Source organism: Perognathus longimembris, chromosome 17, assembly GCF_023159225.1.
Source record: "Perognathus longimembris pacificus isolate PPM17 chromosome 17, ASM2315922v1, whole genome shotgun sequence".
Lineage (NCBI taxonomy): Eukaryota > Metazoa > Chordata > Mammalia > Rodentia > Heteromyidae > Perognathus > Perognathus longimembris.
Window position 1 is genome coordinate 18,630,641 of NC_063177.1, and position 14,954 is coordinate 18,645,594.

At 38.0% G+C, this 14,954-nt stretch overlaps 1 protein-coding gene across 4 annotated transcripts in view; it reads left to right on the forward strand.

Annotated features, from left to right (window-relative positions):
• Ssh2 (slingshot protein phosphatase 2) overlaps positions 1-14,954 on the forward strand; it is a 206,829-nt gene that overhangs the window by 120,614 nt on the left and 71,261 nt on the right. For all 4 annotated transcript variants that reach the window (XR_007213701.1, XM_048365497.1, XM_048365496.1 and 1 more), the window contains one exon: positions 11,670-11,773. Coding sequence is in view for 3 of the 4 variants with exons in the window: in XM_048365497.1 (XP_048221454.1) it covers positions 11,670-11,773 (104 nt within the window). In the remaining variant the exon portion in view is untranslated. The remainder of the gene's footprint in view (positions 1-11,669; positions 11,774-14,954) is intronic.

Here is a 14,954-nt window from a genome sequence, read left to right on the forward strand (position 1 = left end):
AAGGTGTTAAGTGTCCAGCTGAGTGAACTCAGCTGTCTTCTCTGACATCCTTGTCACTGAAACCATAAGTAAGTGCTATGGCATCCAGACTCGTGGTTTCAGTATCTACTTCAACTTCAGTGTTAGGCTTTCTTTTTTTTTTTTTCATTGTTTCAGTATGTTTACTGAATAATCATTTAGGTATCCAGAACTATATTAGACATTAGAGAGATACTATTAAACAAGGTAAACTTTCTGCTCCTAAAGTGTTGACTTGCTCAACAAATAATAAACTCATCAAATCCTACAATTAATATTATGAAGGAAAGCAGGAACAAAGAATAAATTATAGGTTTATAATTTAACATATTTATAATAATAAATTAGAAGATAAGACATGAAACTAGGTTGGTTAAGAAAGAGAAAACTCGGGCTGGGGATATAGCCTAGCGGCAAGAGTGCCTGCCTCGGATACACGAGGCCCTAGGTTCGATTCCCCAGCACCACATATACAGAAAACGGCCAGAAGCGGCGCTGTGGCTCAAGTGGCAGAGTGCTAGCCTTGAGCAGGAAGAAGCCAGGGACAGTGCTCAGGCCTTGAGTCCAAGGCCCAGGACTGGCAAAAAAAAAAAAAAAAAAAAAGAAAGAGAAAACTCAAGAGGTTGGTAGCTTAGAAAAAAAGTTGAGGACTCAGAGGGACTAGGGGTTTTCCTCTGGTGAGGAGGGAGTAAAACACATGGGGGGGGTGTCACAAGAGGGCTCATTATAGTAGCAAGTTTTTGTTGGGGTGTGGGTGGGAAACTACAGCTTGTGAGAATATCTTTGACTGGATCCCTTTCCCCAGAACTTCCTGTACATTGTATAGTTATCATATCTGGGATTTTAGCAGCCCACAGCCAATATTAAAAATCTGACAATAGCCAGACCCCCCCCAAAAAAAAAAATTTAAGGCTAGAAACAGGACAAGACAAAACCAGTTACCATTAATCTTAAGAATATAAACATTGTGAATAATGAAAAAGTTAAGAGTGAATGAAACTTTTGTAAACCTCCAGAACAACACTTCTCAAAAGACCTTTTTCTTGACCCTCTGCAGAAAGAGATGACTCAGCAGTGTCATGAAAATGAACCAGTTAATGTTGATAAAGCTACAAGATTAATGGCTTAGTTGTAATACAGTTGTGATGCATCACATCCCTTCCCTAAAGATCAATATGTATTTTAAACAACTTTATTTAAAGAAAAAAAAAAGGGAGGGGGACTCAGTTTCTGAAATCAAGTTTTTCAAGATCTCAAAAGGGATCTCAAAAAGAATTCTGTTTAAACAGAGTCCAAGAGAGGGTCTTTGAAAATCAGATGAGAAATTTGGGGACAAAGCAATTGAATGTTTACCTATATGAATAATAAAATTCCAATGGGGCCAGGTACCAGTTACTCACCTAGCTGTTTCAGAGGCTGAAAATGGAAGAATCACAGTTGAAGGCCAGAACAGGCAGACGTGTTCTTAAGACTCTATAATATCAAAAAATAACCAGCAATAAGCTGGATGCCAATGGCTCATACCTGTAATCCTAGCTATTCAGGAGGCTGAGATCTGAATGTTGTGGTTGGAAGCCAGCCTGGGAAAGAGTCTGTGAGACTCTGTCTCCATTTAACCTCCAAAAAGCTGGAAGTGGAGCTATAGCTCAAGTGGTAGAGTGATAGTCTTGAGTGAAAAAGGTAAGGGATGGCACCCAGATATCAAGCCCCAGTATCTGAACAAAAAAATAAAAATACCTAGCAATAAACCCAACTGGAGGCTCTGGTGTGGCTCAAGTGGTAGAGGCCCAGCCAGCCTAGCAAACTCAAGGCACTAAAGTTCAAGTCCCAACACCATACACACAAAAAATTATAGTAAGAATCAGGGTGAAAGGTTGGTCAAAATAGGGAATAAATAAATGACAGAAATGAGATGTCAGAAGGTAACAAGAACAAGTAGAATATGACCTGGAATTCAAAAGAGGCTTTAACAGATATGGTATGACTCTGGTGGAATGCTTGAAAGCCCAACTTGCATTCTTTCTACAGGTGTGTTTTAAATACCAGGGAAAGCATTTGTTGAATTATACATACAAAATTATTTTTTCAAATGTTGAACAGTTTTTCTTACTTTCCTTTTGTTTATTTCTACCTGCTACTTTAAATTTAAAGTCAACTAATGTTGCTCATATCTCTTGGTAACCAATATACTTAACATCTTAAATACTGGGAAAGAACTTTTCAGAATCATTTGCTTTTGAATGTAGACAGCCTTTAACTTTTTCCTTTCAAAAGGAAAGCATTTGCATCTAGAATTTAAGGATGAGAAACTTAGTTAATTCAGCCTGTAAGGAATATGGGCTTCTTTGATCTGAAGCAGAAGACTTTCTCAAAAACTAAACTTCCTACCACTATTAGTCAATAGAAGACAAGATAACTTGTGTATTGAGATCAATTCCTTTCATGGGCATCTACTTTTTTGTGTGTTGTTGTTTAGAAGGATATGTCTCGAAGTCTCACAAGTGAGCTGAATTAAGCCCTCCTGCTACCATTTAAAACCCTGAAACCCTTCTTTTTTTTTTTTATTTTTTCTTGCCAGCCCTGGGGCTTGAACTTAAGGCCTGGACACTGTCCCTGAGCTTCTTTTGCTCAAGGCTAGCACTCTACCACTTGAGCCACAATGCCATTTCTGGCTTTTTCTGTTTATGTGGTACCAAGGAATCAAACCCAGGGCTTCCTGCATTGTAGGCAAGCACTCTACCACTAGGTCACATTCCCAGCCCTCTAGACCCTTTCTTGATGATAATTTTAAAATCCAAACCAAAAGCTAAACAGTTTTAATTCCTGAAAGGAGGTCATACAAGTGTGTGGCCAGATAGCAACTAGAAAGAAATACTCTTGGTCTCTGAGAAAACTGAAGAGGAACCAAGAACTGGGCAGGCATCCAAGTCTTGGCCTGTTTGGCATTTGTGCCTCCTTTGAAGATTTTGTGACCTTAATTTTTTTAATATTTGGTTTTTACATTATTGTCATTATTTTTATTATTATTTTGTGGTATTGAGATTTAGACTCGTGGCCTCATGATTGGAAGACTGAGTTCAAATGCTAGCACAACCCAAAACAAAAAAGTAATGAAAGTTTTTGCTTCATGGGAATATGTCTCAATCTTTTCCACTCAGACCTTAATTTTATCTTCCGGATACTCTGAAAAACAGATTAAAAATTTCAGCAGGCTTTGCAGTGAAATCCTGCCTTTGTTCTTTTAGGTTAATTGAACAGATTTTTAAAAAAAACAACAACAACAGGGTATCAGTCTGGCCAAGTTATCCTGCATCTTCCTTTCTCTGACTCCTTAGTGCTGGGATTATGATATGCTCTGCCATTTCCACCTGATCAAATGTATTTTTAACTGCTGTTTGCTTCATAGTTTTAAGATAACATGCCCTACATTCACTGAAAACAAAAGATGAATAGTTAAATTGCTAATCTGGGAGCTGGGTACCAGTGGCTCAAACCTGTAATCCTTGCCTTTCATAATGCTGAGATATGAAGATTACAGTTACCAGCCAGTCTCGGCAGACAAACTTTAGAGACTCTTTTCCTCAGTTAACCAGCAAAAAACAAAACTGGAGGATCTCAGGTGGTACAATGCCAGCCATACAGGGAAAAAGCCAAACAAGAGCCCAGAATTCAAGCCCCAGGCACACCCACACCCACAGGCACACGTGCATGTGTGCTGTCCTGGTGTCAGATGGCACAGTGGCCTAGTCTTGACTCTACTGTTAATAACCTGTGAGATTTGGGACCAGAGATTAAATTCTGTGGGTTATACTTAATATAGCTATTGTAAGCTCAGAAATGAATTTTAACTAACTTAAGCAAAATACTTGTCAGAGGTCACTTAATTAATGGGAGGCTGAAGGACCAAGTTCAGAGAACAAAGCCAGAATAAGGAAGGCCGTGAAGCAGGAGCAGACTGGTATAAACCTGTCCATTCTCCTCACAATGAATATGACTACATCCCACCATGTCTCCTCTTTCATTTGTCTAAGATTAACAGTCCAAAGGAAAATTTTCAGTAGGCCAGACACAAACCACATTCTGACTTTCTGCAAAGCCCTTTGCAGCTCCAAAGCTGAAGACCACTAAGTCCACTTTTGCAAAAGAAAAAAATAGTGTAATATTAGAAAAGAGTGTACTATAATTGCTAGATAGCCACAAATAGTGAATGTTAAACTAGACGTGTCTCATTTATAAAAATTGGAAGATTGAATTGTCTGATGAACAAGTGAAAGGGGTTTTTTTTGTTTGTTTGTTTTTGCCAGTCCTGGGGCTTGGACTCAGGGCCTGAGCACTGTCCCTGGCTTCTTTGCTCAAGGCTATTGCTCTACCACTTGAGCCACAGCTCCACTTCCAGCTTTTTCTATATATGTGGTGCTGAGGAATCGGAACCCAGGGCTTCATGCCTGCTAGGCACGCACTCTACCACTAGGCCACATTCCCAGCCAACAAGTGAAAGTTTTTTATCAAACATTTCTAAGATAATTACAGTTAAGAAAAATGACACAATAAGATTTTATCAGTAAATATTCAAAATAAATGACAGGAATTTTCTGGAGGATTTTCTTTGTTTTCTTTTCTTTTTTTGTTTGTTTCTGCCTCCACTTAAGGCCTATAAATGAAAACATCAGAAAGGTTAATTTGGGTTAAAATTTGTTTTTATGCTTAAAATATGCTTAAAGACTTTTTTTTTCTCCTTCTATTAAGAAAAGTAGGGAAAGGAGAAAACAAATAGCTACATCTAAGTGGAGATGTCCTAGGCATTGAACAACAATTTTAAGCAAATTAACTAGTACTAAAATAGTTGTAGTTAATAAGTAAAAACTAAAATCTTAAACTCTGCTCTGCTGTGCTGGTAATTGGTCTGTTAGCAAGACCCAGCCTCTGCTTATATGCTGATTAAGAAAGAAAGAATTCCACTATAAGTCTGGGAATTAATACCTCAGGGCAGTTGGTTCCAGGTATAGCTTGCCATTTGAATATTGTCAGTTGGTTGTTGAGTAATTTATGGTAGGAGTGGGAAATTAGAAAACAGTATAAGGTTTGTTTTGGAATTTTCTTCTAGTTTAAATTTCTTTAGGAATACAAAATATTTCTCATTAACTAGAAATGTGCTTTTGACTGTTTTGCAGTCAGATTTCATATATCAGGGCACAAAACGTTTTTCATTTTTTTTAACTTAGCCCTACTTTTTGATAGGGTCCTGTATTGATAGCTCTGTAATTTCTTGGCCTCTAGTCTGATATTTGAAACTCATAATTATAAATTTTCCTTTTGATGTATAGTCCTACTAGGCAGGTCCATGAATTCATTTCCACTTAGTCAGATTGACAAAGGTACCTGGCACCTTAATTTGGAAAGTTAAACAACTAAACAGGGAAACCTGGATATATAGGATATATTTGAAAGTTTCCTCTAGGTGAATATTGTTTATGTTACTATAGAGACCAGGCTGCCTTTGAACTTCAATTTAGAATATCCTTGCTTCAGCTCCCCAAGTGCTGGGATTACAGGCATGTACTACCACGTTAAGCTAGATGAATATTCTTTAAGGCAAAAATGTAAAAGTTCAGATTATATACATTTGATTTTTTTTTCTGACTAGTACTTAAACTTGTACTCAAGGCCTTGCCCTCATCAACTTGCGTGCTCACCCTGGTACTCTACCACTTGAGCCATGCCTACAGCCCAGCCTTTTCTGGTTAATTGAAGATAGAGTTAATATTTTTTCGGCCTAGGCTGCCTTGGAACTGTGACCCTCCCGATCTCAGATTCCTAAGTAACTAGGATTATAAGTATGAGCCACCAGCACCTGGTTTATATGTTTGAATGTCACATAACTGCCAGTCAATTCACTTTGTGTGGTAATAGATTGTGTGTAGCTGATAATACACAATTATTTACCTATAGGTTTTGCCTTCAGATAGAAATACCAACATACCCAAGAGCTTGACATTAGAAACTCTATACATGAGAATCTATTTCCTTTATTTTAATCTTGAAATATTTACTTTCTAAAACTTTCTTTCTCATAGTAAATTGTTTCTTCTGGTGTATGTTGCATGTAAAACAGTAGATTTTCTACTCAACTGACATTCAGCAATTTGGCCAGGTGTGTGGTTGCTTTGTTTTGCTCCCTTGACCTTTCCTTGTGGTCATGGATGATCACCCACCCAAACCACATTCCCCAAAGATTATTCCAGCCTCAGAATAGCAAAGTGTTTTCTTTGACCTTTCCCTGTATATACTTTGCCTGAGACAGAAGTACTACCAGTTAACAAACATGTTTTAGGAAGTGATTTTGATCAGAAGGGATTGGCAGTCTTCCCCGAAGAGTACAATCAATGCTCTTTCCTCCACTTTTAAGGCTGAATTGCTACTGTTACTATAGCAGAGATTACAGTTCTTAACAGTCCAGCCCAAATGGATTCATTTCTCAGCCAGATGTTCTTCATTCTCCTCCTTATAGTCTTTCTGTTTTGACCTTGAATGGTGTAGGAGGAGAGAGGGGAGACAAGAAGACTTGAGATCTGAATGGATGTCAGTCCTTTTCTCTCAACCTACTTTTAATTTTTTTTCTATTGAAAAGCTCTGTAAGGAAGTTATTGTGTTTTATATACTAAAAACTACTTCCTAAAATTAGAACAAAGAGTAAGACAAGAAAAGACAACTGTGTAAAATGAAATGTACTCATTACCTGACTCATATAATTGTAATACCTCTGTACCTTTATAATAGCATTAAAGCAAATGATTTTTTAAAAATTAGAACAACATAGAAAAATGATTCAGAACATGAGCTTTTAAGCCAGATCTTAGTTTCAGTCCTTGTACCAGCCCCTCAGTATCTTAATGTAAATTAGGCATAAAAGTAGTACTTATTCAGGACTAGGAATATGGCCTCGTGGTAGAGTGCTTGTCTTGCATACATGAAGCCCTGGGTTCAATTCCCCAGTACCACATATATAGAAAAAGCCAGAAGTGGTGCTGTGGCTTAAGAGCTAGAATGTTAGCCTTGAGCAAAAAGAAGCCAGGGACAGTGGTCAGGCTCTGAGTCCCAACCCCCAGGACTGGCAAAAATATATATATGTTGTACTTATTTCATAGATGTGTAATAGGTTTGCCATGAAGGCTAAATGAACTAAGTTTGTCATACCTAGCATGTAGTAGGCATCTGGTTAGCTTTTATTAGCTCATTTTCACATGTTACCAGAGGTGACTTTCTTTGTTGAACAAGTGATTTCATAGCAAAAACAAAAATAAACCTTTTTCAATTATGTTCTGCTGAGACTCAGGAGAACTTCTCTATTATGGTTGAAAAGGTGATCCTCTAAGTGTTATTTTCTTATCAAGGAGTTAATTGTTCTGTCTTTAAATCAAAACAGTGGAATCATCTTTTCTTGTTTCTTCCTTAATTTAGGGGTTCTGGGGTTCTTTTAGGACCTAAACTCTAAACCTGAATCACAGCTGATCCACCTAAACCACTTAACCCCTTCATTGGTTATGGATTTTGTATCTATTTGACTTAAGCATGTAGAATCATATACAATGCCTGTATAGAATTTTTTGGAGAAGTCCTATTTGGGGACCAGACTAAAGAACTAGTCAATTCTGAAAAAGATTTTCCCTGCCTTTGTAAAGAACAGGTTTTTAATCAGAGAACTGCTCTGACAATTGACTCTTCAGGAAGCTGTTTCAAAAAATACAATATTTGCATAAGTAAATTCCTTCCTGTTCTGTTAATATATACTGTTTTTACCTTGTACTGAAGTAATGACATTAATTTTTTTTGTTTTTGTTTTTTGTTTGTTTGTTTTTTCTGGGCTTGGGGCGTGGGCACTAACCCTGAGCTCTCTGTGGCTAGTGCCACTTGAGACACAGCACCACCAGCTTTTTCCGAGTAGTTTATTGGAAATAAGTCTCATGGACTTTGCTGCCAGCGCTGGCTTCGAACTGCAGTCTTCAGATCTCAGCATTCTGAGTAGCTAGGTTTACAGGTGTGAGCCACTGGCACCTGGGTATGACATTAAATTTACATATAATTTTATTTATGTACAAAGTATTTAATTTTCCAATTGAATTTGATCCTTCTGAACTCTAAAGGTGGTGAATTTTATTTTTAGTTCCATTCCATGGAACTTACTTCTTTTTTTTCTGGTGCCAGTCCTGGGACTTGAATTCTGGGCCTGAGGCTCTGTCTTGAGCTTTTGTGCTCCAAGGCTAGCACTCCACTACTTGAGCCACAGCTCCACTTCTGGCTTTTTGATGGCTAATTGAAGATAAGAGTTTCACAGATTTTCCTTCCTAGGCTAGTTTTGATCCATGGTTATCAAATCACAGTCTCCTGAGTAGCTTGGATTGCAGGTGGGAGCCACTGGCATTTGGCTTATACCACTTTTTTTTTTTTTTTTTTGCCAGTCCTGGGCTTGGACTCGGGGCCTGAGCACTGTCCCTGGCTTCTTTTTGCTCAAGGCTAGCACTCTACCACTTGAGCCACAGTGCCACTTCTGGCCATTTTCTATATATGTGGTACTAGGGAATCGAGCCCAGGGCTTCATATATACAAGGCAAGCACTCTTGCCACTAGGCCATATTCCCAGCCCAGCTTATACCATTTTTAATAGCATGTATAGCTTTGGATTTTTCTCCATTGGTGACAAGGGATTTCTGTAATCAGCCATATTCTAATTTCTGGTCCCCATTTGACCAACAATATGTCGCTTTTGTGATCACTTAAGGGTTGCAATGTGGGACCATGTATTAAAGAACATTAAGGCTGAGAATGTGGCTTAATGATAGAGTGTTTGCCCTACCATGCATGAAGCCCTGGCTTCAATTCCTCAGTACCACATAAACAGAAAAAGCCAGAAGTGGCACTGTGGTTCAAGTGGTAGAATACTAGCCTTGATCAAAAAGAAGATCAGGGACAGGGTCTAGGCCCTGAGTTCAAGCCCCAGTACTGGCAAAAAGAAAATAAATAAAATTAAAAATAAAGAACATCCATTCTATCACTGGGTTTTTGTCTGTTGTCCCTCATTAGTTGATGTCACACCTAGTGGCAGTCTCCTGGTCCAACTGGGTCTAGGATGCATTTTGTTCTTTCAGGAGAGTTTACTGAGATTTGTATCAATAATCCAAATATAAAGGCCTTATTTCCCTTAGAGTCTATATAGTGTCATTCCTTATCTTGATTTATAATCAGGATTTTTAAGATTCCAGGCAGCTTTCAATTAACCAAGGGCTCTTGTCCTCTGCCACAGCCCTCAGCTTCTAAAAGCAGTATATACACTTTGAAGAACACATTTAGCTGTGCTTTAAGGCAAATAATTTACTTAGATATGCTTTATTTAGAGTATAAGAAACAAAGTCAGAATGGCATTACAGAACTCCCAAAACCAGGAAGTTAGTTTTTCAACTACTGTTCGTCAAAGGGAAACTAGCTCTGTCTCACAAAAGGAATGAATGAAGTATACTTGGCTATTTTAAGCTTTCAACAAATATACTTCTTTTGTAAATACAGATAACCACTTTGTTTCCTGGAAACCAATGTGCCCAAAGCTGTTACTTTGCTGAATAGATAGAATATTAGCCTTATTTTTTCAAAAATATTTTCAGTTAGTAAAGCAGATAGTTGCTGTGTTGGCAGAAGTGTGAATTTCATTTCTTGTCTGTGGTGTACCCCTCTCATCCTGTCACTCAGACATTTTGTGTTAGCTTGTTCCCGTAATGTGGGTGAACAGTGACCCATAGCACAGTGGTATGTGCACATCAGGGATGTAACAAGAGACAGGGTTTGTGCAACAGACCACAAGAGAACAATTCTTTATTTAAAGATGAAAACAAAACAAAATCAAAACAGCCCCTCCCAGCCAGCATGCAATATTTTTTAAAGTAGCATCTGTAGATCCTTATGTTTTGTTTTTTAGCAGACCTAATCTATTAAGTTACCTCAAAAGCTTTTTCCACCTCATGCCACTTTATTCAAGGCCAAGTTGAGTCAACAACTGCTAGCATTATAGAGGTGATTTAAGTTCATAAAGTGGTGTTAATTCATCATAAACATTTTTTGTGTCAGTATTGGGGTTTGAATTCAGGACCTTAAGCTCTCACTCAGCTTTGACACTACCACTGGAACAATGCCTGTACTTCTAGCTTTTTGCTGGTTAATTAGAGATAAAGGCCTCAGGGATTTGTCTGCCCAGCCTAGCTCTAAACCTGGATCCTAAGATCTGTTTCCTGAGTAACTAGGATAACAGACATTGTTTATTTTAATGTGGTGAGAATTAAATTCTTAAATATATTTAAAAATTTTTACTAACATGGCAATTGTACATATTTATGCTGTAAAATATTTCAATACATGTATACAACATTTAATGACCAAATCAAGGTGATTGACATATCTACAACCCTAGACAATTATCATTTCTTTTTGCTGTGAACATTCAAAATCTTGTAGCTAAATTGAAATGTGCAGTTGTTGTTACCCATAGTTATTGAACTATGCTGTACAGCAATAGAAGTAACTATTCATATCCAGCTGTACACTGTACAGGCATCAACAGCTTCTCTACATCCCCTCCTCTCCCACATCATTCCTAGGTCTTGGGAACTACTATTTGGTGAAAATAAAATGTTCAGCTAACACTCGAGTGTGGTCTACTTTTTTTTGGCCAGTTTTGGGGCTTAGACTCAGGGCCTGAGCTTCTTTTTGTGCAAGGCTAACACTCCACCTCTTGAGCCACAGCACCACTTCCAGCTTTTTCTCTTTGTGTGGTGCTGAGGAATCAAACCCAGGGCTTCCTGCATGCTAGGCAAGCACTCTACTGCTAAGCCACATTCCCAGCCCTAGTGTGGTATACATTTTAAACACTAAACTCTTGTATACCCTGAATCTATTGTAACTAGATGTTGAAATGTTTCTCATCCAATCAAAATACATTGAGATGCAACTGTTGATAACTATAGATCAAATAATAACTAATATTTATTAAGGGCTTATTATTTTGAGTTTTTAGGAAGCTATATTCTCATTGACATCTCATAATGTCCTCATTTTATTATTCTTGTTTTCAAGATAAGGAAATGTAGGTTCATAAAGATTTACTCAGTCTGAGAATGTGGCTTAGTGGTAGAGTGCTTGCCTAGCATGCATGAAGCCCTGAGTTTGATTCCTCAGTGCCACATAAACAGAAAAAGCCAGAAGCAGTGGTGTGGCTCAAGTGGTAAAGTGCTAGCCTTGAGCCAGAGAAGCTCAAGGACAGTGCCCAGGCCCTGAGTTCAAGCCCCAGGACTGGCCAAAAAAAAGTTTGCTCAGGTTCGGGAACTGCAAAGCTTCAGACTAAGGAAGCTTGATTCCAGTGTTTGTTTAGAGACTTTAATTCCAACTACTACTATGTAATATAATACATACAGAATATTCTAATTTTGTTTTAGAACATTTTAACTACAGTAGCTAGGACTCTGTAATAACTAGTTACTTTTGATTTTGTTTTTATTTCATTTTAAGAAGTTGGAACTTTGGAATAGAGAGGAGAGTGATCCTACAGTGGGTCTTCATCCTCTAATTTTGCTCCTTAAATAATTATGTCCCTTTAACTTTTCTCCTTACAGCATCAGCGAGAGCTTTTTAACTGTCAAAGGTGCTGCACTTTTTCTACCACGGGGAAATGGCTCATCTACACCAAGAGTCAGCCACAGACGCAACAAGCATGCAGGTAAAGCTGTGCGTAAATCATTCTTTCCTTGGCTACTTTGGCTTTTGTTTTAAAAGACGGACTCTCTCATGTTTCCAACAGTGAGAAAAAGTGTTGTCCTATGCTGTGGTCACTTTTCTTTCACGCTCACACACTGTTCTTCTAGCACTTACTAAGCAGAATATCTTACACACAGCAATTTTTTTGTTGGAATAATGAGGAGGTATAGAAATACTCTTTAACCAAGGAATTAGTATACCACATATTAAAAATACCTGTTCTTAGGACCAAGCATGGTGGCATATGCCTAGGCAATACTCAGGAGGCTGAAGCAAGAATATGACTTGACGGGGCCTGCTTGGGCTACATACAAGAACTGTGTTGTTAATAACTTTTAACAAATTTTAATTTAAAAATTTTAATTTTAAAATAAACTGAAATTGCAGCTGGGACTGTGGCTTAGTGGTAGAGTGCTTGCCTAGAATGCATGAAGGTTCCATTCCTCAGTACCACATAAACAGAAAAGGCTGGAAGTGTCACTGTGGCTCAAGTAGTAGAGTGCTAGCCTTGAGCCAAAAAAAGACTGAGGTCAGGCCCTGAGTGCAAGCTCCAGGACTGGCAAAAAAAATTAATATTTTATATAAAATTAAAATTTTTTCCTTTATTTATTGTGTGTGTATGTTGGTCCTGGGGCTTGAACTCAGCACCCAGGCACTTTCCCTTAGCTTTTATGGTCAAGACTAGCATTCTACCACTTAAACTACAGCTTCACTTCTAGCTTTTAGTGAATAATTTGAGGTAAGAGCCTCAGACTTCTTTGCCCTGGCTAGCTTTGGACTTCAGTCTTCAGATCTCTGCCTCCTGAGTTGCTAGGATTACAGGTGTGAACCACTGGTACCCAGCACATTACCCGTTCTTACATGACAGTCTGCTTTTTGGCTCTGTATACAATAAAAGACTAGCTACTTATTTCTAGACTTTGAGAAAAAAAAATGAGTCCTCAAATAATTCTTCAGTAAAAGAATGTAAAAACTCTGGTTTTGAAATACCAGTAACAGTAGTATATATGTTGTTTCTCTGTATATTGGAAATGCACCTGGAGTGATGAGATTCCAAAAGACAGAATCATAGAAAATGTGTTTTAAGAAGAGAAGGATATCCACAGTTTAGGAAGATAATCAGCCTGATTGTTCTCTTGTGTCAGCAAGCCTTGTTTGTGTCTTTTTGAGGAAAAAGAGAAGTCAACCTGAGGGCAGTATTCTTGACTAATACTATACAAATAAGTGGTTGCTTGTCACAAATGTGCCTCTTTGCTGACTTATGACCTCCTGGCAGAAGAATTGCAATTTACTAGGAAATGAACTTGGTAGCAGAAGTGAAAGGCAGAAATGTTAGATCCTAGTGAACCAGTAGTTCAGTTTAACACTAGCGAATATAATCTTAACTGTTTTAGTAGCTGCACTAATTCTTGTTAGGGCCTTTAGTACATCTGTTACAAATGTAGCAGATTGTAATTATAATTAATTTTGTTAGGCAGTATTATCTCTCCAGCAGTAGAAAACATTTTTAAGTAAATGTGTATAAACTTGAAAGTTAGCTTGTGTTGTACTGTCTAACATCTTCCTTAGTACCTACCTCCAGAGATGGGGAAGGGGAGAAAGAGGGAGAGGAAACTTCTCCCCAAATTTGAATACATGAAGCAAGTAGGCCCAGCTAAGCTTCTTATTTCTTCATGTTGGTGAGAATATTTATCACTTACAGTAAAAAGAAGACAAATGATTGGTTTAAATCTACCTTGACTGATGAAGATGGTGGGCATGTTGCTTTGTAGAATGCAGTAATAAGTGGAGTAAGCATGGCTTTAAAGTTTCTGGCCCTGGTTGGCCTTTCCTTGGGTCAAACTTCTCATTCTAATCTTAACTACTCAGGAGGCTGAAATCTAAGGATTACGGTTCAAAGCCAGCCCTCACATAAAAATCCATGCATAAGACTCTTAATTCCAGTTAACCACCAAAATGCTGTAAGCAAAACTGTGGATCAAGTGGTAGAGCATTAACCTTAAGCACAAAAGCTTAGAAACAGTGCCCAGGCCCTGAGTTCAAGCCCTAATACCATCTTCCTCACCACCACCGAGACCTCTCCCCCGCCAAAAAAAATACGCAGGACAGAAAAAGGATGCAAGGCATGGCTCAGCATGAAGGAATGGTCTTGCCTAACAAGAACAATGCCCTGAGTTCAAACCTTAGTACCACCAAAAAACAAAAACTTCTACACTGAACTACCACTGAGATCGGTACTTGACGTTTATCATTTAGTTTTCTTTACACTAAAAGGAAAAGCAAATTGAACACAAACTGAATGGACTTGATTTGTGATCCAGACCAGAATAGATGAGCAGTATTATAAGTATAAATACAGTTTACAAAAGCTATACTTTCACATAAAGTGAAGCTCTTAACTAAGCTCACAAAAACTGAAAGGTGATGGAAGAATGAAGAATACATCATGGCCTGCTATTTCCATGCAATGGTACTTTCTTATGCACATTTCTCCCCGTTAGGAGTTGGTTGGTTAGCTTCTTGGAAAATCTAGGCTGTATTTAAAATGTCCAGATACTATATGCAATTTAGAAATGGTATTATTGGTGAATGAATCTCTTCTAATATCTTAAAAGAAAATGATGGGAAATATTTAGGGCTGGAGATGTGGTTCAATGGTAGAGTGTCTACTTAACAAGCAGACTTTCCTACCTGTGCTGGTTTCAAACTGAGATCCTAAGATCCCAGTGTGAGTAGCTAGTAATATAAGTATAAGCCACCAGTGCCCAGTCACTAATCTGCTTTTTGTCTCTGTTGATCTGAGTATTTTGGGTATTCTGTATAAATGGACTTATATAAATGAATTTTTGAGATAAGTTCTTTCACTCAGTGTAATGTTTTTAATGGTCTTCCATGTCTAGTTTGTAGCACTCTGGATATAGCACATTTTATTTACCTGCTGGTTTGTTGGTAAACATTTGAGCTGCCTCCACCTTTTGGCTATTACTAACGATACTGTGCAAATAGTTGTGTTTAAGTTCTTGTGTGGACATGTTTCCATTTATACATAGGATCCCATACTGCATCTTACATGTGAAACTTCTTTGGTTGCATCTCTGAATTTGAGATGTAGTAGAGTGACCAAGGCAAGGGACTCTTTTTAT